This window comes from Callorhinus ursinus, unplaced genomic scaffold, assembly GCF_003265705.2.
Source record: "Callorhinus ursinus isolate GAN/ISIS: 27379988/994484 unplaced genomic scaffold, GSC_fseal_2.0 scaffold85, whole genome shotgun sequence".
NCBI lineage: Eukaryota > Metazoa > Chordata > Mammalia > Carnivora > Otariidae > Callorhinus > Callorhinus ursinus.
In genome coordinates, this window is record NW_027397147.1 from 3,425,643 (window position 1) to 3,448,971 (window position 23,329).

At 48.3% G+C, this 23,329-nt stretch overlaps 2 protein-coding genes across 4 annotated transcripts in view; one reads left to right on the forward strand and one right to left on the reverse strand.

The window, feature by feature from the left end:
* SLC5A11 (solute carrier family 5 member 11) overlaps positions 1-8,773 on the forward strand; it is a 45,353-nt gene extending 36,580 nt beyond the window's left edge. For all 3 annotated transcript variants that reach the window (XM_025855450.2, XM_073887962.1, XM_073887963.1), the window contains 6 exons: positions 3,425-3,532; positions 3,887-4,037; positions 5,760-5,928; positions 6,295-6,510; positions 7,144-7,312; positions 8,452-8,773. In XM_025855450.2, coding sequence (XP_025711235.1) covers positions 3,425-3,532; positions 3,887-4,037; positions 5,760-5,928; positions 6,295-6,510; positions 7,144-7,312; positions 8,452-8,654 — 1,016 coding nt within the window. In that variant the 3' untranslated portion in view covers positions 8,655-8,773. The remainder of the gene's footprint in view (positions 1-3,424; positions 3,533-3,886; positions 4,038-5,759; positions 5,929-6,294; positions 6,511-7,143; positions 7,313-8,451) is intronic.
* Positions 8,774-11,732: 2,959 nt separating this feature from the next.
* Positions 11,733-23,329, reverse strand: part of ARHGAP17 (Rho GTPase activating protein 17) — a 52,273-nt gene continuing 40,676 nt past the window's right edge. Inside the window, exons 19-20 of the mRNA XM_025855440.2 lie at positions 20,731-21,351; positions 11,733-12,625 (exon numbers count right to left, since the gene is read on the reverse strand). Coding sequence (XP_025711225.1) covers positions 12,495-12,625; positions 20,731-21,351 — 752 coding nt within the window. The 3' untranslated portion in view covers positions 11,733-12,494. The remainder of the gene's footprint in view (positions 12,626-20,730; positions 21,352-23,329) is intronic.

Consider the following 23,329-nt stretch of genomic DNA (forward strand, 5'->3'; position numbering starts at 1 on the left):
CCCCCCAAAACAGTAAAACACAAGTCTAGAAATGTACCCATTTATAAACCCAATCATCCCCACCTGAGCTCTGGAATACCTTAAGGGTATGAGACCTATTCATGATATTTACTAGCTGTTTGATTTGGGGAAGCCTTTCCACCTTTCTGGGCCTCAATTTACTTATCCTTACAATAGGTGTAATAACCACATCTTCCCCATGGAGTTGTGAAGAATACAGTGAGAATTGTATTGAATTGAATGTTAGCATTTGGAAATAGGAGATTTTGTGTTGTTTGGATCTGACCTTGCCAGAAGCATCCTTTTTTTTTTTTTTTAAGATTTTATTTATTTATTTGACAGAGAGAGACACAGCGAGAGAGGGAACACAAGCAGGGGGAGTGGGAGGGGGAGAAGCAGGTTTCCCGCGGAGCAGGGAGCCTGATGTGGGGCTCAATCCCAGGACCCTGGGACCATGACCTGAGCTGAAGGCAGACGCTTAATGACTGAGCCACCCAGGCGCCCCCAGAAGCATCATTTATGTCAACTATCAGAGGGCCTGATAAGAGAACCCACACCATATATGAAATGGTTGATTAATTAGCCCAAGATAGGTAGGTGGTTGTTACTCAATGGTGGGTTAATGATCCATAAGGCTGTTGGTTTCAGTTGTAGCTTAGCCAACTGATATCCTAGGATGAATATATATATATATATTTTTTAAAGTAAGCTCCATGCCCAGCATGGAGCCCAATATGGGGCTTGAACTCATGACCTTGAGATCAAGATCTGAGCTGACATCAGGAGTTGGATGCTTAACCAACTGAGCCACCCAGGCTCCCCGGATGAAGCCGAACAGACAAGGACAACTGCCACAAACATGCTTTGTAAACTGTGTCTGTCACGTTTCATGGTTGAAAAGTGCATGTCTGGAAGGTTAAACAACCTAAGGTTAACAACCAAAGGTTAAACTATGTAGTTAATTAAATATCCCAGGGAGAGTCTTGCTCCATCTCAGTGTACCTTGAAGAGAGGAGCTTTTGGGGGTGCCTGGGTGGCTCAGCTGGTTGGGCTACTGACTCTTGGTTTTAGGTCGTGGTCTCAGGGTCCTGGGCTCAAGCTCTCTCTCTTCCTTTCTCCCTAAAGTAAATAAATCTTTAAAAAGAGAGAGAGAGGGCGCCTGGGTGGCTCAGTTGGTTAAGCGACTGCCTTCAGCTCAGGTTATGATCCTGGAGTCCCAGGATCGAGTCCCGCATCGGGCTCCTTGCTCAGCAGGGAGTCTGCTTCTCCCTCTGACCCTCCCCCGTCTCATGCTCTCTCTCTCTCTCTCATTCTTTCTCTCAAATAAATAAATAAAATTAAAAAAAATAAATAAATAAAAAGAGAGAGAGAGGAGCTCTTGGACAAAAAGAGGTAAAGTCCATATGATCTGAATGTGAATAAGACCTTTGCCTGACCTGGGAGGCTCCTTACAACATTCTGGGCATGGGAATGAAACTATTTCCTTATCTTCTTTTAAGACTTCTCAGAAGAATCATAAAAAGCCAAGAACTTTGACCTGTCAAAAGCATTTTTCTCAAGATTTGTTTCTGCTCAGGACTTCTCTTCAAATATCACTTTTGGTCTACAGTCTTAATTTTGTCTAAGGCTTGAACCAGAGCTTTGGAGGCATCTACTTCTATTCGGTAGCAATTGTATTATTAATTGTGGCCACAACACCCATTGGTGTATGTTCGTGAGTCGAAGGGTCTCAGCCTTTGAGAAGACATAATAATGTGTGGAGAAATTTTATGAAGACCAGTTTGCCCTTGGACTTCCCAGTGGATGAAAGGGCCTAGGGCTATATCCATTTCTTAGGTCTTACATTACATTAAAAAGAAAATGAAGATAGAACAATACTGCATTTTAAAATTGTGGTGTCCTTTAAGTGGTTATATTTATTAAATTAGCAGTTTCAATGCAGGTAAAAATATAGAGACTAAGTGTACAACCTCATCTGGAGATACTGTCAAACATCTACACTTGGGGTCTCAGTTAAGTGGTCATCATGACCTTGATAATGCACTGGAACCAGGCAGGAAATTGGCATGAGCAGGGGAGGGCTTCACGTTCACTTGTAAACTGAGGTTCGAGATGGGCGGACAGGCAGCCCATCACCCTTCAAAATGAGAAGCAAGGACTGAAGACTTTGGATTGAGCAGAGGGGGCTCAGGAGGGATTTACGGGAGTTATTTCTCAGTCCACCTGGTGAAGGAGACTTGAGAGGTAGTAAGTGGCCCAGCTGGGGTGAGTGGTGTTGGGTAGGCATTGGGGCATTGGTGAGGAGCATTGGTTAACTCAGATGTCAGGAGCTGAGGAAGTCAGAAGGCGACAAGAAAGGTATCCTTCAGACGCAGGTGTCAAACCATTGAGACCATACAGAGTTCTGAAGGTCCCAGTGGCCAGGACTAAGTCTTGGGTAGGGTGCCTGCCAGACTCATTACAGACAGAAAAGCATATACTCTCTTGGTCTTCCTTCTCTGAAAAATTGGATTTCAAGTCAGGAGACCTGGGTTTCAGTTCTGCCTCTGGCATGACCTTGCTGGGTGTTTATACTCAGGTCCCTCGCCCTGATTCTTTATCTGTGAAACGGTGGAAGTAAGCACTGTGATAGCTAGCTCTGTTCCACAGAAATTTGTTGAGCTCCTGCTCTGCCTCATGCTCTGGACTCCAAGCAGGAGTATGGACGTGTATGCTTGGGGCGTGTTCATCGTCATACTAGGAAGAGATGACGAACTGCAGATGCCAGGAAGCCTGGGTGGCTTTACACCAGAAAATCAGAATGCTGCTCAGGAGAGCAAAGACCCGACACAGAAATGCAGGAAGAGGGGGAGAGAGATACTCAGCTAGCACAGCTGGGTTGTTAGGAGCCTAATACGAGAACAGCTCTTGAGGAGCTGGGGAAAAAGAGGGATTTGGAAAATATTTGCCCTGTGTGGGGCAATGGCATTCTCCTGTGCATCCCCAAGGAACTGTAGGCAAGATATGAATTGCCTGTGTCCCCATTTCGGGGGGTCCGGGGGATGCAGCCTGATGGGGGACGCTGTGGAGAATGGCCGCTAGGTGTCTCAGTTTTATTTGGGTGAGAGTAATAACAGCCGAAGTGCATTCAGTGCTTCCTACATATCAGTTTCTGGGCCAAGCACATTACGTCTGTCATCTCGGCCAACCCTCATGATAATCGTACAAAGTAGACTTACATTACTGTCCCAATTTTACAGATAGGGCAAGGTTAAGTAAGAAGGTCGTGGTTTATAAAATCTAGGCTCCTTTTTTTTTTCACTGAGCTATACAGGTAGAGAGAGTCATCCTGTCTCCTGGTATGGGCCTACGTCAGGCCATGCTAGTGGCTCGGTCTGGGCTCAGAGGGTCTGTCTGCTCACCCTGGGCCTTGTTTTTTCCACAGATCAAGTGGCTTGTGCAGATCCAGAAACCTGCCTGAAGGTCTGTAGCAACCCCTCTGGCTGCTCCGACATCGCATATCCCAAACTGGTGCTGGAACTCCTGCCCACAGGTAATGTCCACTCATCCCTAAATGGAGCCCCCGTGGCGCTCCCGGAAGGGAAGACCTTGGCCAGGCCCTGGTCTGAGGGAGGGACAGGATGGGAGGGCCGCAGGAGGGAGTGCACTCTGGGCTGAGGGACTGAGCCCCAGAGCCAGGGCACTCAAATAAAACCCAGGTCCTTCCTATGCCCCTGCTGCAGCCCCTGTCCCTCCTCATGGGTCCCACCCCTGAGTTCTGCTTCCTCCCGGTGGCACCTACTGAGATCAGCTGGTGCTGTGGGCCCGGGCTAATGGGGTCATGAGTGGAGGCAGCAGCAGTTAGCAGGAAAAGCCTGAGGCCCATAGACCTCCCTCTCGCCCCCAGGGCTCCGTGGGCTCATGACGGCTGTGATGATGGCGGCGCTCATGTCCTCCCTCACCTCCGTCTTTAATAGCGCCAGCACCGTCTTCACCATGGACCTCTGGGATTACATCCGGCCTCAGGCGTCAGAGAAGGAGCTCATGATTGTAGGCAGGTAAGGTTGTACTCAGTGGGCCTGGGGAAGGAGAGTGAAAAGTTTAGAAACCCAGGGAGGAGAAAGCTGAGCCCGCCCAGGGGCAAAGCCCGACCAGCCACTCATCCTGGAGGCTCAGCCTCTTCTGATGGCAAAGGTGACGTTCCTTAAAACTCTGTATGAATAAATCACTCATTCAAGAGATGTTTGCTGAGCACCGACTATGTGCCGGGTGGCTGGACGCAGAGCAGGGAAAAGCAAAGATTCAGTTTCTGCTTTCACAAAGCTAAAGAGAAGATGATTAAAGAGAGAGGATAATTAAAAAGAAATCACAACCCCAGTGAGTGCTATGAGGAGGAGCCAGGAGATGTAGGGATTCAGAGGAGTCCCTAGCCTCGACTGGGTGAGACCTGAGGGATGAATAGGAGTTAGCCAGGTAAAAGGGAGGAAGGGGCTCTGGGGCCTGGGCCGGGGTGGGGGGGTGGGGAAGCTTTCCCTACTAAGGCTTCTGTAAGGTCCTGAAATCTAGTGGGGGGGAACAGAAGGGACCAAAATGGACAGTATGCGAATCTTATGTAAAATACATGCTAATAAGCATCTTGGGGCCCCGAGGGCTATCTTAGCTTTTGGTTAGGGAAAGAGTTCTTAGGTCTGACACTGAGAACATAACCCATAAAAGAAAAAAAGAAACAAAACAAATACGTTAGACTTCATCTAAAGCTAAAACTTTTTCATTTCAAAAGACACTATTAAGGAAATGAGAAGACAAGCCACAGATAAGGAGAAACTATTTGCAAGTCATGTAGTTGGCAAAGGACTTTTGGTCTAGAATGATCTGCAAAATGAGATCATAACCCTAGAAAACTATAGGGAGATACCATGACGCGCTCACTAAAATGGCTATAATCAGAAAGACAGAGGGACGCCTGGGTGGCTCAGTCAGTTAAGCGTCTGCCTGCCACTCCCTCTGCTGTGCTCTTTCTGTCTCTGATGAATAAGTAAAATCTGAAAGAAAGAAAGACAGACCGACAAGGAGATAGAGAAGTTGGAACTTTCTTAACACTGCCGGTGGGAATGTAAAATGGTTCAACTGTTCAAAACAGTTTGGCAGTTTTTTAAAAAAATTAAACATACAACTTATCATATGACCGAGTAGTTGCATTCCCAGAAATGAAAACATACCCAGAAATGAAAACATAACGTCTACATAAAGATTGCATTCCCAGAAATACATAAAGACGCGAACACAAATATTCACTTAGCAGCTTTTGTTTACAAGAGTGGAAAAATAGAAAAAACTCAAGTGTCCACTGACCACCGCAGGATAAACAGTGGCATGTCTTGGTAGATCCATTCAATGGAATATTTTTCAACAAAAAGAATGACATACTGTGATCATGCACGATGCATGGATGAACCTCAGAAGCATGCTACGTGAAGGAAACTGCTGCCAAAGACCCCATGCTGTTTTTGAATCCTATTTCTGTGCAATGTCCAGAAAAGGCAAACCCATAGAAACGGGAGCAAATAAGGAATAAATTGTAAATGGGCGCGAAGGAACTTGTTTGGAGTAATGGACTTGTAAAACTTGATTGCATCGCCCAGAGTTACAGGATTGTACTCTTAGAATGGGTGAATCTTGTGGTATGTAAATTCTACCTCAATAAAACTGTAACAGAGAAAGAGCAGTAAGTGTTCCTGGGGAAGACATGCTAATGAGGGGCTCTCTCCGCCTGGCACTAGGGTGTTCGTGTTGCTGCTGGTGCTGGTCTCCATCCTCTGGATGCCCGTGGTCCAGGCCAGCCAGGGAGGCCAGCTCTTCATTTACATCCAGTCCATCAGCTCCTACCTGCAGCCACCCGTGGCCGTGGTCTTCATCATGGGATGCTTCTGGAAATGGACCAATGAAAAGGTAGCTCAGCACCCATGAAGATGTCTTAGTGACATTGGTGGCATTCTGGAGGATGAGTTCTGGGGACGGAGGTGTGGGGAAGGGGCCACCTGGCCTTTGAAGAGCAACCATGGGGGTTCTGTTTCGATGCATTGTGTCATGAAACAGGAAGCTAAGTTCACAAGGAATGAGTGAATTATTCATGAGTGATTAGTTATGTGTGAAAGATAAACAGATAAGTAGCTGCAATCCTTTTCAAATTACTGACGCCTGCATCGACCGTCCCTAGAAAGGCAGGCTCTTGAAAATGGCTCATCGAGGTCTGCAGAGGCTCAGGCTGCCCCGTAACCCTGGACGTCTCTAAGATGGCCTTGCTCTGATTTGCAGGGGGCCTTCTCAGGTCTGATCTTGGGCCTTCTCCTAGGCTTGATTCGGTTGGTCCTGGACTTCATTTACCCGCAGCCTCGGTGTGACCAGCCAGATGACCGCCCCACCGTGGTGAAGGATGTTCATTACCTGTATTTCTCCATGATTCTGTCTGCAGTGACTCTGATCTCGGTGTCCATCGTGAGCTGGTTCACAGAGTCGCCCTCCAAGGAGATGGTACCTTTGGGTTTGATACCATATAACCACTGAGATCCTTGGCCGCGAGTGACAGAAAACTGACCCAAACTGGCCTCAGCGAAGATGGTTTGATTGTTCAAGAAGCTGGGACATCCAGGGTTGGGCTTTAGGGACAGCTTGATTTGGGATGGAAGACCATCCGAATCCATCCTTCATTTCCGCCCCAATTTTCAGGCGCCGTGTGGGGCTGGCAGTTTCCAGGGATTTTATCTTTTCTCATGCTCATCAAGCAAAAGCAGAAACACGTTTGTCCCAGCATTTCTGGCAGAGTTCCTAATTCCCATCGATGCAGTCAGCTCAACACATGTTTACCCATGAACCAGTTCAGTTTCTGTGGCTAGAGAAATGCACGTGCTGAATGGCTGATGGGGGGGGTCCCCCCAAAAGCCCCAGGTTAAGCTCTGGGGGGCCAGAATGAAGGAGGGTGAGATCCCAACAGAATTAGGGCTGCCGAAGAAAGCCAGGGGAATCGTGGGGGAAATGTCCATTGATTCTTCAGAGGGCAGGGAGCTGGAACTTGTTGGAGGTGCAGTGATGAGGGGGCATTCTCACATGTGAGGCGGAACATGGGTTCGAGCAGGGGACCCTAATCTGATCCATTCTGCTCCTTAGGTAAGCCGCCTGACCTGGTTTACTCGTCATGACCCCATGGTCCAGAAGGAACAGGTACCACCAGCAACTCCCCAGACTCTTACCATCTCTCCGAATGGGACACCAGAGGCCAGCATCACCAACATCCAGTTGGAGATTGTTCAGGAAAACAGAGCCAAACCCCACTGCTGTGAGTTGCCTCTCCTCGGTTACAGTAGAAGCCCAAGGAGCATTAGGTGTTTAAGGGGAGATTTTTCTACCAAATCACCAGCCAGAAGGGGGGTGTCCTTGGAATGTTAGCATCCCCTGGCCCCCAGTATCTGTTCTAACTTTCAGCAGATGCTCAGTGGGGAGCAATAACAACAAACGCATGTTGAGTGCTTGCTAAAACATGGCTCACTCACTCCCCATGAAATCTCACCAGGTAGGCTGGAATACTATTGGCTTTCTCTAAATTGCTGGTTTCAAATTGGCAGCTTGCAGACATACTGTGGTATAGTCCACCTACCATTTTAATAAAAGGTGAGTTAACATTGAAAAATCAGGAGGTTTCACATAAAATTCCAGATTTCCATCTCCTTTTGAAACGTGGGAAGATGTAACAACACTGGGCCCCCATGTCTGCATGACTCACGTTGTCCGGAGCTTGGAAAGCAGGCCCTTCAGACCTGGGCTGTGCCCTTCAGTGAGCCAAGGTCCCCACCCACCCCTATTTCCCCATGACCCTGCGGCCGTGGGCTGTCAATTTACCATCACACGTGGCCCTTTACATCTATCAGTATACATGTACATACACGTAAAAACGTTCTGTGGCTTTGTATCCATGTCAACCTAACGAGATAGATCCAGAAGACCGTGTGTTTCAATAAAAATGAGAGAATCTTTCCTGGTTCATATTTTGACAAGTTTAATAAGCAAGGTGGCTCCCCCTGACCATGTGCCTGGTTCTAAAGGCCGTGGAGCTTGCAGCCCCAGCTTCAAATGGGGAAAGAGTTTCCCACAAGAGTGCCCTTCTCGGCCTTGGGCCTTCTGGCAGGCAATGTGATAGAGAGGAGGGAGTCAGACAGATTTGACTTCTAAACCCACCCCTGCCACTGCTTACCCACATGGCCTCACCCAAGTCAGTCAAGTGAGGCTCTGTCTCTTCATCTGAAAGTGATGACAAGTCTGAAAATACCACTCTTCCAGATTAGGTATTCATGAATACTTTCCAGAAAAGGTACGGAAAATACTTCTCACGGGGCATGGAACACAGCTGGTCGGCCCCTCTGCTCCCTTCTCTGGGAGACACAGCCCACATCCTCATGACCTTCCTTTGGGTTCTTTTAGGTGACACGACCCCAAAGCGGTCCAAAGTGATGCGAGCCATCTTGTGGCTCTGTGGAATGGAGAGCCTGGATAAGGAGCCCCCGTGCAAAGCGGAACCTGTCATAGTTTCCTTGGAAGAAAACCCCCTCGTGAAAACCCTTCTGGACATCAATCTCATCATCTGCGTTAGCTGTGCCATCTTTCTCTGGGGCTACTTTGCTTAACGTGGGGGGTGAGCCCAGGGGTCCAGTCTGTTGTCCGCGCCCTGTTTTTGTAATGAAAGGAAATAAATAATAAAGCTTCGTTTGTTTACCGTGAGGCTTCAAAGGAGTTCATGGGCCATTTTCAACGTGACATTTAGCTCTTTTCTTCTTAAAAGGGAATGGAGGGTAGAAGGTAGGGGAGAAAAGAAGTGTCAAAGCTGCCTCTTCTCAAAAGGCTATTCACTCTTCTTGTCTATTGCGTGACACCAAGGGCGAAATTCAAACAGATAAACAAGTGAAGAGACCTGCCAGACCCCCCAGCCTGGCAGCAGCCCCATCTCCAGGGCCGAGCACTAGCATTCGGACTTTGCCCGGCTCACGTTCAAAGCGCAAGGAATGGGACCCGCAGGCCACCGCTTGCCTCCACTCCTGCTGGCTTTGGGTGAAGGAATAGCTGGTCCCCAGAGCTTTCTTTGCTGTGACACTTGCTTTTCCATATGATCTCTGGGAAGTAGACCAGAGGGGACGCCCTGGAATCTTGTACTTTAAGAAAATCGGGAAATGTGTGCACTTCCCAAGTGCTGGCATTGACTCTCTTTCTCTGCTTAATTCCCATAAGGCTGCTTCCCCTCAAACAAGCGGCCAGAAGGATGGGCAACCCCACAGCAAATCTCTACTGGCCGAGGGGCAGTGGGGCTTTGGACCTGAAGAGCAGCCACCCCCTGTTCCCAGCCATCTTCCTTTCTGTGTTCTGGGCTCTGCTGGGGTCTGCCAGAATGACCCACACAGGCTGTTTGCCGCGTGCACAGCTAAGATCAAGGGCAGGCCCACAGAGCCAGCCCTGACGCCATCTCTGGGGGAGGCCAGTGCCTCGAGTCGTGATTCTGGTCCTGGGATAAAGGGAGCTGGGGCGGACTGGAACCACTTATTGGCATAACAGAACTCGGAACTCTGTTCTCAGAGCAGTCTCTCCAGGGACCCCGATTTCCACACCTGAAAGGAATACGGACAGGAAACCCTGAGGCTGAAGAGCCACTGGCTTCACTTAGTCACCCAGTGTGTCTCTGGAGTCCCTGCTGGTTGCTCTCAGGACCTGGGGCCAGCCTTGTCAGAGGCCTGGCTCTGCCACATTGGTCCCGAGGTCAGCGGTGGGTCTGGCGAAGGCACATCCCTGCCTTTGTGGGGAGCCGTTCGCTAACGTGGCTACTCTCCAGACCCTCAGGAACTGGCCCCTGACCGGAGCCTGGGACGGTGTGCAGCAAGTGGGCTTCAGGGGGAGGCTAAGTGTTCCTTCCCAAGGGCCCGAGGAGGGGAGGGGAGGCCCAGCAGGCTCTGCTGGGGTCCTAAGCTCCTTCCCCACGTGGCCCCCCAGCCAAGCCACAGAAACCTCTGCTGCCACTGGTGGGGGTTGGAAGTGCGTCTCAGTGGGAGCCATCACAACGGACACGCAGGCTGATGCCACCTCTCCCCCGGGTCACTGTCACAGCCTCCCGACTGCTGGCCTTCCTGCCTCCAGTGTTGCTCATTGTGCAGCCACAGGCAAACAGAGTGAATCCGACTGCGCCACTCTTCTGCCTAGAATCCTTCAGTGACTCTCCCAAGCTCCCGGGATGAAGCCCACATGCCCTGATGGGAATTACCCCTCATGGCCAGGCCCCTCTCTGGCTTTGACTCTGATCACTCTCCCCTTGTCACTTGGCCGTGCCAGATCTTTCCTTGTCCCCAGTGCTGCCACTACGACATTCCAAAGTGGAGGCTTAGAAACATCCACCAGTGAGCTGCTACCCCATGTGATGCAATAGACTGTGAGTCACAGATGTCACTTGGTGCCCCGGAATGAAGAGATGGCAGAACAGGGTCTACGGGAAGAGAGGGAAGGCTCTGGAATATGGTCACAGACCGCCAGGGCCATGGTGCTAATGGGAAAATCAGCTGGTGGGAACAAATGTCAGGTGGAGAAGGCAGTGGAGGGTCTGTCTTCATACCTTCAAATATGAGCACCTGTGGGGCTCACTGGACTTGTGGGGCACCAGGAGCTGGAGTCCCAGGAGGGGGACAAGGGTCTCCAAATGCTGGACCAAGAACAGGTTAGATGGGTCCTGAATGCAAGGCGTGGTGCGAGGAAGAGGGCTTGACCCTGGTGTTGCCATGGGTGGGGGAGCAGAAAGAGAAGGCCTGAGCACATAGGGCTAGAACGTTCTATGAGAAACTGTTCTGAGGGAAGGAAACGGAAACCAGCATCTTCCTAGACACCAGCACCTTCCTGGATGACCAGGGATGACCACTATGAGTTTAGATTATAAAACCTCTCCTCTCTGATGGTGTTAGTGCCAGAAGGGGACAGCAAGGTGGTGACAGTCTCAGCAGGGGTAATCATGTCTCTGCAGGACCTCACAGATGCTTCCACCATGATGCGCTTGCAGCTCCGAATGCAAGCCGAGCCCCCATCAAGAAGATGGGCAGTAGCCTTGGTTTGGTATTTACCTCTGACACGCAGACAAAACCAAATTATTACCATTTTTCTTTAGATTGGAGCTGTTGGGGTTGGGAGATTTTAACAAATGAAGGAGAGTGAAAACTGAAACATTCTTCAAATAAAGAGGGTGTGTGTTGCGTTTCAGAGCCAGCGATAACAAAACACATGTGCCACTCTGGGGAGAATGTCCAGCACGGACCTTCCTGGTCCCCAGGCACCCACACCATCTCCTCGGCAAGCACGGCATCTCAGTTCCCTCCTGAGCACCAGCGCTGCAGAGGAAGCACGTCCAAGGTGCCGCCGAGATGCCTCACTGCGCACAGCGGGCTCCCTGGAGAAGGGGCTCAATGCCGATGGGCAACCGACACTGAGACCTTTGGTCTCTACGAGGAGCTTGATCTACAGTCAAGGGGGGATGGCTTCTGAGGAGGGAGAGAGTCAGCCTTAAGCAAATATAAATTTAAGATATGGGGGAAATGGGTTTATGGGTATATATTTTCAATGTCATTAATAAGTATAGGAAGTACTCTGGAGGCACAGGGATCTTTGATGTCTCACCCAAATTCTGTTTGGTTAAGTAACAAGACAACACGCATGCATGCACACACACACACAAGCCAGTTTTGTTTCCGAGAATTATAAGGTTTTCATATAAACCACAGAATATATTTAATTCAAATTAAACATGAAACTAGAATAATGTTCGGTCCTTATCAAGTAGCAATTACATTGTTTAAAAAAAAAACAGTACATTTCTTTCTACATTCTGGCAATCCAACAAGGCACAAGTCACATCCAGTTTGCTGAGGTGACGGATCCAGCAGTCACCATCAATGCTCGTGATTTTGAGGGGGTTGGGGAGGCACGACCATACTTCATACAAAATGATTCTGCAGCAATTATGAAGGAGAGGAACCTCCCTCCTAATATATAAGAATGAAAGTCCAAGTAGCAGGAAGTAGGCGATTTGCATAATGCATGTATTTTATTAAATAGATAGTTCACGCGCTGCTTCTTCTTCATTCCAAATTGCCTTTCGTGCCACCTGCCTCAACGGCAGTGACAAAGATTCCTACACACATCTCGGCAATAATACTCTTTCCATTCTGGGTACTTCTTTTTTCTTTTTCTTTTTTTTTTTTTTAATTTTTTTGGCATGATTTCTTTCCCGTGTAAAGAAAGCCAACTTCAAGACACAGGTCATTCAGCTTAAAGTGTCAGCCTCCACCTTCTCCTGGGGCTGTGGGAAGGCGAAGGCCTGCATGCCAGACCTTCTCTTCCCTTCACTGCAAGCTCTTCACTGTTTGGTCTGCAGAGAGAAGCGCGCACCTGCGCCTGTTCTGCTCACCAGGGTGAAAGGGGGCGGGGCGGGGGCGGGGCTTTCTTCACAGGGCGGTGCTTTCTGTATCGTTGTCTATATCCAACAGAATGCGTCCGGGCAGGTCTTTGCTGGCTGAGTCTGAAAGCAGGTCAGGAAAGGTGCTGCGAAGCGGCTCTGAAACTCTAGAACTGGTGTCTGGACAAAAACAGGAGACATGCTGTCAGCGTGTGGTGATGCCCACGAGGCCGCCCGAGGGCGCTCTAGTAGAAGAGAAGCTGGACAGTCCGAGTCAGCCCATGCACACACACCTTCGCGCACCACGGGCACCGTCAGCCCCTGGAAGCTGGGTCGAGCCTCTCAGACCCCAGGGCAGCCGAGTGGCACAGCCCTGCCTCCTGGCTCTGGTGGCCCTCAGAGCTCGGGAGCCCTCAGAGTTGCAGCCCTTGCAGGGGGCGCTCGTTCTGACCGAAGAGAGGAAACCTCATTCTCACCAAGCCTCTCATGTGCTAACTAAAACCTCCTCACAAATCAGGGCTGAGGGGATAGGTGAGCCTCACTGGAGAGAGCCCCCTTCTCTGGGGCCCAGGAGTCTGTTCTCCTGTTACTCATGCTATGCCAACCCTGGCACCAGTGACATTTTGGGCTGGATCAATCTGGGTTGGGGGGCCGTCCTGTGCCCTGTAGCAGCCGTTCTGCCCTTCATGCATGAGATGCCAGTGGCAGACAGCCCTCTCTCCCCCAGTGTGACAAAGATGTCTCCAGACACGGCCAGATGTCCCCCGTCAACCCCTGGGTGACAATCACTGAGGTAGAATCACCAGCCTCTCACAAATACCGATTTCTCTTCTCCTTCTAATACTTATACTCAGTTCCTTTTTCATGTCTTATTATGTTGGCCGGAATTCCTCTAGCGAGAGGGCAAATGTGGAATCCTCAAGCCGTCGGTCCCTCACTCCTCAACCCACAAGAGACATCTTCATCTGTCATGGCCAGCCTCCTGGTGAGGCCGGGGAGGCTCAGATGCATTCGTTCATGAACAAGTACTTACTGAGCATCTACCTGAGATGGCACAACAGCGAACAAGCCAGACACAGCTTTAATGAAGCCAGCAGTCCAGTGGGGGAGACGGCCTCTGATCAAAACAGGATCATTTGTTTCTCTAGGAGGTGTGTGTTTTAGCAAATTGTGAGGGCCTAGTTAGAGGTTTTAGGGCCGGTGAGGGAGAGAAGGGAGAGGTTCAGATTTGCTGTAGTTTCACGCTGCCGGGCTAGAGTGCGCTGGGAGTCTCCCCGATATGTTTAAGAACTTCTCTTAATTTCTCTTTCACCTGCTCCTTCTCCACACAGGCCGGGGGCACACACAGGTGTGCTCTGGGGGCCGCACTGCTTTGAGACTGGTTCCTGCTCCAGCATAACCCTACAGTTCTGAGCTGAGAGATCTATTTACTCCCCTTTCTCACAAGGGCTCTTGGGTTGGTGGCCCCAGCCCTCCAAGTTTCCTATGCAACCACAATTCAAGAGAAATTTCTAGATTTATGGATATGCCAAGGTGTGAGAGTTCAAGTGCTGAATGCACTTGACAATTCCGGTCTTACAATAATTGTAAAACCAACTGAACTGTGCTGCATTGCACTGTCCAGTGGAGCAGTCAAGGGCGGGCTGCGTGCACAGAACTGGGATCCAAATGTCTCAGACTTGACCTCAGCAGAAAGGAAGTCACGAGAGCAGGGACTGTGTCTGTTTTGTTCAGTGCATCCCCAATGCCTAGAACAGTGGCTGTTTAATGGCTCAATCTCAGTAAATTTGGTGGCTGGCCAGCTGGATGGATAGATGAGGAAGAACCCTCCAGCCCTCCCGTTTTTCCAGTCCTCCCCTCCTATAGTCTCAGGCAGAGTAGTCACGTCTCAAAGACAAGACTGGTACAAGAAATCCACTGCAAATTCAATCCCTAACCCAACAAGACAGATGGTGCCACCAGTCAGCGTCTCTTTTTAGCCCAAAGAGTTTACCAGAGACTATGGAACTGCCATGCCTGGTGGGGGATGTGTGATGCAAAGGCACTATACGTACTGATTAGATTTCTACTTGTTAATATGTGGATTTACATGCAAACCAACACCGATCAGCCACAGATCCTTTTCAGAGGACAAACTTTCTTTTCTTTTCCTTTCTTTCTTCCCTTTCCTTTCCCTCCCTCCCTCCCTCCCTTCCTTCTTTCCTTCCCATCACATATAAATAATTTCTGGATTTGTACTTTCCTGAAATTCTCTATTTATGATGAATACACACAAATTCTACACTCAGGAAAAAAAGTGTGTGGTGGGAGCATAAGGGACGTTCCTTCCCTCTGCCTCCTGCCCGCTCGCCTGGTTTGCCTGAGGTTGGCAGGTACATTATTTCCCAGCCCCGCGCCCCCTTACACAAACCATTTTTAGTTTTTATCTTTTTAAAGGCAGCTGATTTTATTTTTATTTATTTATGATTTTATTATTATCTTTAAAAGTTTTAAGTAGATTCCATGCCCAACATGGGGCCTGAACTCATGACCCTGAGATCAAGAGTCACATGCTCCACTGACTGAGCCAGCCAGGCCAGCTGAACCATGTTTAAAAAGAAGACAGCAAATCTGTTCCCACACAAGAAGTAGTAAGAATCAGGATGTGTGCAGAGCCAGCTTTCAGAAGGAGACTACTCTTCATCACAATGGCTGGACCACTGAGCGGCTACCACATACCAGGCATGGTGTGGGGGGCTCCACACACATCATTGTGTCAGTTTACTGCCCCCCCCCCCGTGAAAGGACCCCAAGGCAGCACTAGTGCCACCGGAGAGGTAGAAAGGAGGACTCTGAGAGACTCAGCTCCACACGGAGGATCAGAGCCAGATGGGTTGGACCCTGGAGTCTGGTTCTTCATTGGCCTAGTGCTCTCCCTCTGCCCTGCAGGAGTCTGTGCGTCCTCGGGTGAGGGTCCTGACGGAGAAGACGGCCTCTGAGGATATAACGCGTGAGTCTTAAACACTCTAGTTCATTGTAGCAAAAAGGTGGAAAAGGCTATTTTAGAAAGATTCTATTTTTTAGAAAATCTTTTGAAGGAATTCTATTTTTTAAAAATGCCTCTGGGGCGCCTGGGTGCCTCAGTCGGTTAAGCTTCTGCCTTTGGCTCAGGTCATGATGCCAGGGTCCCAGGATCGAGCCCCACATCGGGCTCCCTGCTCAGCAGGGAGTCTGCTTCTCCCTCTGCCCTCTACCCCACTTGCGCTCTCTCTCTAGCACTCTCTCTCAAATAAATAAATAAAATCTTAAAAAAAATTATAAACATGCCTCTAAAACCTTCTGGCTGCAAATTTACATAAGGCATCATTTTTCTTATATGCATTCTAAGAAGGGCTGGTTTGAGCATAGAGTTTGGAGCTAAGGTCACATGACTGATGTTATATCAAAAAACCCAAACCAAAAAGACAGAGACACCCAGCACACTGTATCTCCTCTCGGGCAGAATGTTACCCCGATCGGCGGCTTGGACAAATCTCACTGGGTTCCTTTCTTTTTTTTGAGTATCTGTATCAAGGAAGTTAGCCCCCCAAGGGCCAGAATGGGCCCTCTATAATTTAGGGTATGGTCCTACAAGGTTTATTTGTCACCTCAACAAGATGTGCTTGTCCAAGTTTATTCGAATGGTCACTCTGAGAGGGAAGAGACCCAAATACAACCTTGAAATTAAACTTTCCAGGCATAACCACAGGCGAATCAACTTCCCCACCTGACCAGTCTGTAACCTGAGGGAAGGACCCCCTTCTGCCGCTCACCAGCTCGCTAGGGCCGTCAGAGCTTTGGCGCCCAGTTTTTATTATTTTAGTCAAAGGAGAGATCCTGTTCAGGTCTCACTGGATATTTACCTTGACATGATTCTGATGTCTAGTTATTAAAAATAAACTGCAAGTAGAAGTAGAAGCCACTGAAATGTCCGGCTATGAGCAAAAATACGCCTGCTTAACGTTAAGGAGTCATTTGAAAAGATGGTTGTCAAAACTCCATCATAACATGGGATGTAGCATATGATGCAAGATCAAAACCTATTTTTGCAAAATAATTATGATCAGGCACCCCCTGGACTTTTAGGAAAAAAAAAAAACTAGAGAAAAAATAGAATATGAATAGCAAACTTCTCCAACTGTAGAAGAGTGCCTTCTAATTAGTTCTAGTTTCCAAGTCTCCTTTAATATCCATGGTTAATTTTTTTAAATGTGTTTCTTTTGGCATATAAAAAGAGGTTAGTTTTAAAAAAGAACACTGTGAGAACCAGCAAAGTGTTGCGGTTTTAAGGACGATCCTGAGAGCGACATGGTGTATCACTGGACAGAGGATGGGAACCTTGTGGGTATTCTCAGGCTCATGAAATATCATGGAATATTAAGAAATATCTTCTACTCCTGAGCATTGTCTTTTTAACCCACGAAAGAATCGATATTGGGAAAATCAAGTGGTGCATCAGAATCTAAATATGGATGCCTGGGCCCCAGCCCTCCCGTGTCTGGGTTCTAGAAGGCTGGGTCTGGGCATATGAATTTTTAAAGCGTTGACCTATGAATCTAATACATAACTCTGAGTATCTATTTTTTTCCAAGATGAAAATTATCATAAATTACTTAGGACCCCGTGAATATTAAGAACGGTAAGGGCGCCTGGGTGGCTCAGTCAGTTAAGCATCTGCCTTCGGCTCAGGTCATGATCCTGGAGTCCCGGGATTGAGTCCCGCATCGGGCTCCCGGCTCAGCGGGGAGCCTGCTTCTCCCTCTGACCTCTCCCCTCTCATGCTGTTTCTCTCTCGCTCTCTAATAAATAAATAAATAAAATCTTTAAAAAAAAAAAAGAACTGTAAGATGTTTTCTTATTTTATCTGATTTAACCCCTTCAGGAGAAATTCTCACAGACGTCACCCTCTTACTGATCAGCCTGGCTGTGCCTTATCTGATGTGACACAGAGAACTGCAATTCTAATTTGGGCACGTCGGAGTCTACAGTGTCTTCCTTCTACTACACCTCAAGCCTGCCTGGTATAGGAAAGAACAGAAGTGAGAGAAGTAACAGGGCCAGCCCCGTGAGCACCCGTCACACATCTGTGAGCACACTTCGTATCCAGGGTGATTGACAGCAAGCATGAACGAAGCCAGCCTCCTTCAGTACATGCACTGTTAGTAGGGATGCAAGCAGGCAGGGTCAGGGTGCCCGGTTAGTAACAGGCGTTAGTGCACAAACATGATCATAAAGTAGCACAAATGCTTTGGCCAATCAGGTGCCTTTTCCTTACCATTAAATATTCCAATTTCAGTTCCTACTGAATATGGCAGGTCATACATCTAAATTATTTAATAAAATGTTGAAATTAGAACACTCTTGGCTAGAATCTATTCCTTTAAAAACAGCAAGATGTAAACTCTCTTACTTTCGAAGCTAAAAGCCTTGTCGTGCTTTCTACAGTAACAATGAAGAAGGGATTCCAGTGACACCAGAACCCCTCCGTTCTCCCGGGCCGGTGCTGAACTGCCACAGGTTGGCTGCCAAAGGTGTTTGGCAGCAACAGTCTCCCCCAAGAGTTTATCCTAATCCCCAAGCCTTAATTCCACCTTTTTGGGATTAACTGCTCTAAACGAATAACGTGTTTCCAGGAATCTGTCTGTGGTTTTCCATGTAAAAACACACGATGCCGTAATAAAGAAACGCCTTCCTCGGAAGTTAGGTTGAAATACCCAATAGCCATATCCAGGAATGGTTAATAATAGCGGACTCGTGAGTCCTAAATGCTGGCCTTCTGTGTGCTTCTGCGGGCAGTCTGGGCGTTTTTAAGCAATTAAAAGTTAATTCTGCAATACAAAGGTCATTGTGGTGGCCTGGAATTTCTTGAGCTTAGGAGAATTCATAACATAGATTGGTTTTTAAATACTTAGCTAACATCTTAAGGAAAAGTAGTTTTTATATAAAATTTCCCTGGCCTGATAATTATCAAGTACAGAGCCTTGCGGGACTGTACCGGATCAATAAGATAGCTCTCTGGAATAAATACACCTGGGTGGAGAACGGTATTAAATAACAGACAGGATTCTGGTTTGCACTTTTCTGTCTAAAAAGAAGGAAAGATCTGGGTGGAGGGGGAGAATTTTGGTGTGTCCCAAGTACTGACATGTTAAAAGGCTCAGCCTTGATTAGGGCTTAGTTACTTTACTGTTTGTGCATGACTTCCACACCCCATCAGGCAATGCCCGGCTTCTGGGTTATAAGGAGTCGGGAAGGGGGACTCATCCCTGTGCTCTCCTCTGTGTCCTAAAGGTCGCACTCTAGTTTTTCCCTTTCCGGTTTCTCCAGAAAGTCTAACTCAGACTAGAGCTGTGAATACTCTGTCGAAGCGGCCCACCAAAGGTTTAAGGCTCAGCTCAGCGGATGAGAGCAACCGCACACGTAACGACAGTCTTACGGTGTCCAAATGCGGACCCAAAGGCAGGGTGTAGATGAGCCTCACGGTGCCCTTGGAAAAGCTCATATGGTTTAAGAAAGCAAAATGTAAGCATGCTGGAATGCAAAGGAATTTAGTGTGGGATCTTTGGAGGAAGATTTTTTTTTTTTTTTGGTCCTGAGTATTTCAAACATCAAATTAAGAAGCTCCATGCGGTTAACTTGCACTTAAGATATACAATTAAAAAATTAAAGCTCAAGACACAGGGAACACGATTTTCTGTGCTGACTGCACCCGAGTCCTCTTTGGTTGGATGTGATGAGCCAATCGATGAGAGGTAAATCAGTGAGAAGAGCAGGACCCTTTAGGAAAGGCTTACCAACAAGAAAGAAGACACTCCTCGTATCTTATGAGAGTAGCTTGAAATTGGGTTCTCAATCTACTGACATCTACCTCTTGAATTTGGAGCACTGCAGCTCGGAATGCTTTTGGTAAGAACATATGGAATGTCTAATGCTACAGAACGGATGGCAGGGGCGTCAAGTAGCTGCTCCTGAGCACATAGTCACAAGCACATATGCAAAACACGGCTAAGCAGGAGCATTTGGAGCTGTGGTGCGAGCTGCTTGGGGGGGTTACAGACCTTAGTCCTGGGAACCTTCCCCACCTGTCAGGGCATCTATTGGGAAACAAACAAACAAACACACCAATATGGCTTTGTTTTTTTAAAATAAATGCTGGAGTGTCATCAGAAATTATTAACCATTTACAATACGTGCACTTATGTAGTATATTCCTGGAAAAAAAAATACGGTTATCAAAAGATAGACTAGTTGGTTAACCCTCATCATTTGGGGTACCAGTCCAGGGGATACCGTTGGCTCATTTCAGCAGAGAAGTTGTGCAGTACAGCTGGTCAGCCCAGAGGTATAGTTCAGCTTCTTCTCTAAAACTAGCTCCAAGCAGGAAATTTAAAACTAAGCTGTTATGATTCAGAGCTCTTAAGTGCCATTTTTAAAAACACATTAAAACCCCCCCATCCACCCCATCCTTAAATCAAATAGTGTATTAGAGCCCTTGGGGTAGAATTTTTTAAAGAAATAATAATTAAATAAAATGATCATGTTCTAGACTACCTGTAAAAAACAAAACAAAACAGAACAAAAAACACCCCATTAGGTAGCCCACTGAAATCTATATAATCACCACCACCCAAAACAGGTTTCCACAGGAATTATGGGAAATTCTTGATCCTTCCCCTCCCTCATCACTTGAGGCTCGCACTCTGATGTGATCACGCCCCAAGACCTCTCTTCCCAGAGCATCCAAATGGGCACAGGTCATGTTTTTTTAAAGTTATACCTGAAATGCTTCACTTACTATGAACATTTTTAGCTTTAGAAGGAAAATAAGTATCTTAATGCGGAGTTTGCTAAGAGATGAATTTCATGCTCATGTTGTACAACACCTTCTACCTGCATTAGGTCATTATACTTAGAAAAAGGTAAAGGTAGATAGGTCTTAAACACATATGAAACTATAAATCAGAGGCCAGCTAACTTCAAGGGCCAGGTAGTAAATATTTTTAGGCTCTGTGAGCCAAATACTCTCTGATAGGACTATACCACTGTTACATTAGCACAAAAGCAGCCAAAGATGGTATGTAAACAAATTAGAGTGGCTGTGTCCCAATAAAACTTTATTTATAAAAATGGGCTATGGGCCGGATCTGGCCAGTGGGGATAGTTTGCTGGCCCCCTGCTGAAGACCAAGGCCTAAACTGAAAGGGGAGAGTCCAGAAGCAATGTAGCATGGATGAGGGGGGGAAGGTCTGAGCCGATTTCTCACTTACCTGTTACTATTTTGGAAGCAGTGGGAGCTGCATTGGTGAGGGTGCCATCCCCAGCCAAGTGGGCGCCAGGAGGATGTGGGGGTGGAGGCACACTGGGCCGGTTCCTCGGCTTTGGTACTGGTCTCGGTCTTGGTAAAGTTCCGGTGTGTGGCTGCGCCATCTCAGGGTTACTCATTGCCTGGGTCTGAGAAGCTGGCAGGCTGGGGTTCTGTTTTCCTAAAGGTGGAGTCCTAGGGGGCGTTGGAGTCTGGGGAGGGGTATGAGGCGGCTGCTCAAGTCCAGGCTCACCGGGCAGTGCCACGGGGGCAGGCGGGCCCTGGCTACTCGGTCTGCTGTGCCCCAGCAGCGCGGCCTGCGTCGGGGGCTGTGGCGGCGGGTGACTGGGAGCTTGTATTGGGGACAGGCTGCTGGAGTACCTCCGGGGTGCAGAGGGCTGCGAGGTGGTGCAGGCCTGGCTGGGGGCCTGGCCCGCGTGCTGGGCGGGAGGAGAAGGGCTGCGGGTGGTTGGCTTTGGTGACAGGCTGGGTGGGTGCGGAGATGTTCCTGGAGAGCTCTGGCCCCCAGGGTGGCCAGGAGGTGGGTTTCCTGGTTTCGGGGGTGCAGGAGCAGGTTTTTTAACAGCTGCACAAAGGGGGAAAACACCTTTCAGTGAGAACAGCACAGCGAGAGCCAACACTGCCTTTATCAGGTGAACCTCACCACGGCGGATCCCAAGCACCCCGTGCAAGGATGCAAGTGGGAGGGCACTTCACCTCTGTGGTCTCCCTCCCCCAAGCCCCCAGGCCCAAGTCTAACCAGGAGAACAGCAGATGACAAACTCGAATTGAGGATGTCCTTCAAAACGCCTGACCGGCCCTCCCCCAAGCCGTCAAGGCCACGAAGACACAAGGGAGGAAGGAAACTGTCACAGCCCAGAGGAGACTCAGGAGATGAGGTGGCTGCATGCGCCGTGGTCTCCTGGATGGGAGCGAGCCTGGGACAGAATATGGACGTTGGTGGAACTGGTGGAATCTGAACAAAATACAGAGTTTCGTCCATAGTAAAGCAGCGGGGTTGGTTTCTGGGCTGCGATACATGCACCCTGGGGACCTGGGACATTAACAGTCGGAGAAGTGGGTGAGGGGCATATGGGGACAACCCACACTGCCTCTGCCACTTCTCTGGAAATCTAAAATTATTCCCAAACAAGAAGTTTATGGTAAAAAGAAAAAGTACCTTATACACATAGGGACCTTTAAAGACCTGCTGTTTATCTTTCAATTTAAAAAATTTTTACTAGGGCGCCTGGGTGGCTCAGTTGGTTAAGCGACTGCCTTCGGCTCAGGTCATGATCCTGGAGTCCCGGGATCGAGTCCCACATCAGGCTCCCTGCTCAGCGGGGAGTCTGCTTCTCCCTCTGACCCTCTTCCCTCTCATGCTCTCTATCTCTCATTCTCTCTCTCTCAAATAAATAAATAAAATCTTTAAAAAAAATTTTTTTACTAATCTCTACACCCAATGTGGGGCTTGAACTCATGACCCCGAGATCAAGAGGTGTATGCTCTACACACAGAGCCAGCCAGGTACCCCAAGGCCTGTCGTTTGAAAAGTTCAATATGAAGAGAACTCAGTGAACGGGGGGGGCCGCCTCCCTACACGGAATCGCTGCTCTAAGCCCACTGAGCTGCCCACTTGTCAGTGTCCTTCCCGCGTGATCTGAGAGCCCGGGAAGAATCAGGGAGAAGAACAGCTAGAAGAGGGTGACCCCCAAGCATGACTGATCTGCCTATACATACACCATGGCCCCTTGCCCTAAGCCGGCTTCTCTTAGAGAGCTTGACTTTTTTTTTTTTTTAAATAACAGAAATTCTACCGATTCAGGAATCATTTGAATTAACAGATAACGTTCTGGATAGAAGTACAAGTAAGTCTGGAAGAGTTGTCTTAGCTAGATTTCTCTAAGGAGAGTTGAAGCACATCACCATCCTTCTCATACCAGTTGAGATCAGTGTCACTAAGAGGGCTTGGGTGCAGAATTTGGTACTGAGGAGGGAGAAATGGAAAACAGTGGGTCTGGAAACCAGGTTTTGGGCTGGGAGAGGTGGGTGGAAAGGAGAGACGTTAGTATTTTTCAAATTGTACTGAGATCCTACTAATCTTCCCCAAAAGCAATAGGGAAATTAAGGAGGATCATTTACCCCACATCACCAACACACAAGTTAGGTCTCCTACATAAACTGAAGTCCCATTTAAGTCTCATTTAAGTCCCATTAGCTCCCTGTAAGACAGGCATTGTCATACCCATTTCATGGCGGAGAAAGCCAAGGCTCAGAGGAGTCAAGTATTCGCAAAAGATCACACAGCTAATAACTGGCAGAACAGAGGCTCACCACCACGCTCTATGGACTCCTTGAACTCTTTTTCATCCCCTTCCTCCTTCCTACACTGCCTGGCTCCCTGCTCACAGGGCTCAGAATTCAGGAATGAAAAGGGTATAAAGTCTGCTCTGCTCTGCTGGCCTTGAACTTTTGACCCTGGACCTTGGAAGACCTTTTCCCAAAGAAACAACCAACCAACCGACAAAGTAAGAACTCTAGAATAGTAGCCACTCTCTGGTTAC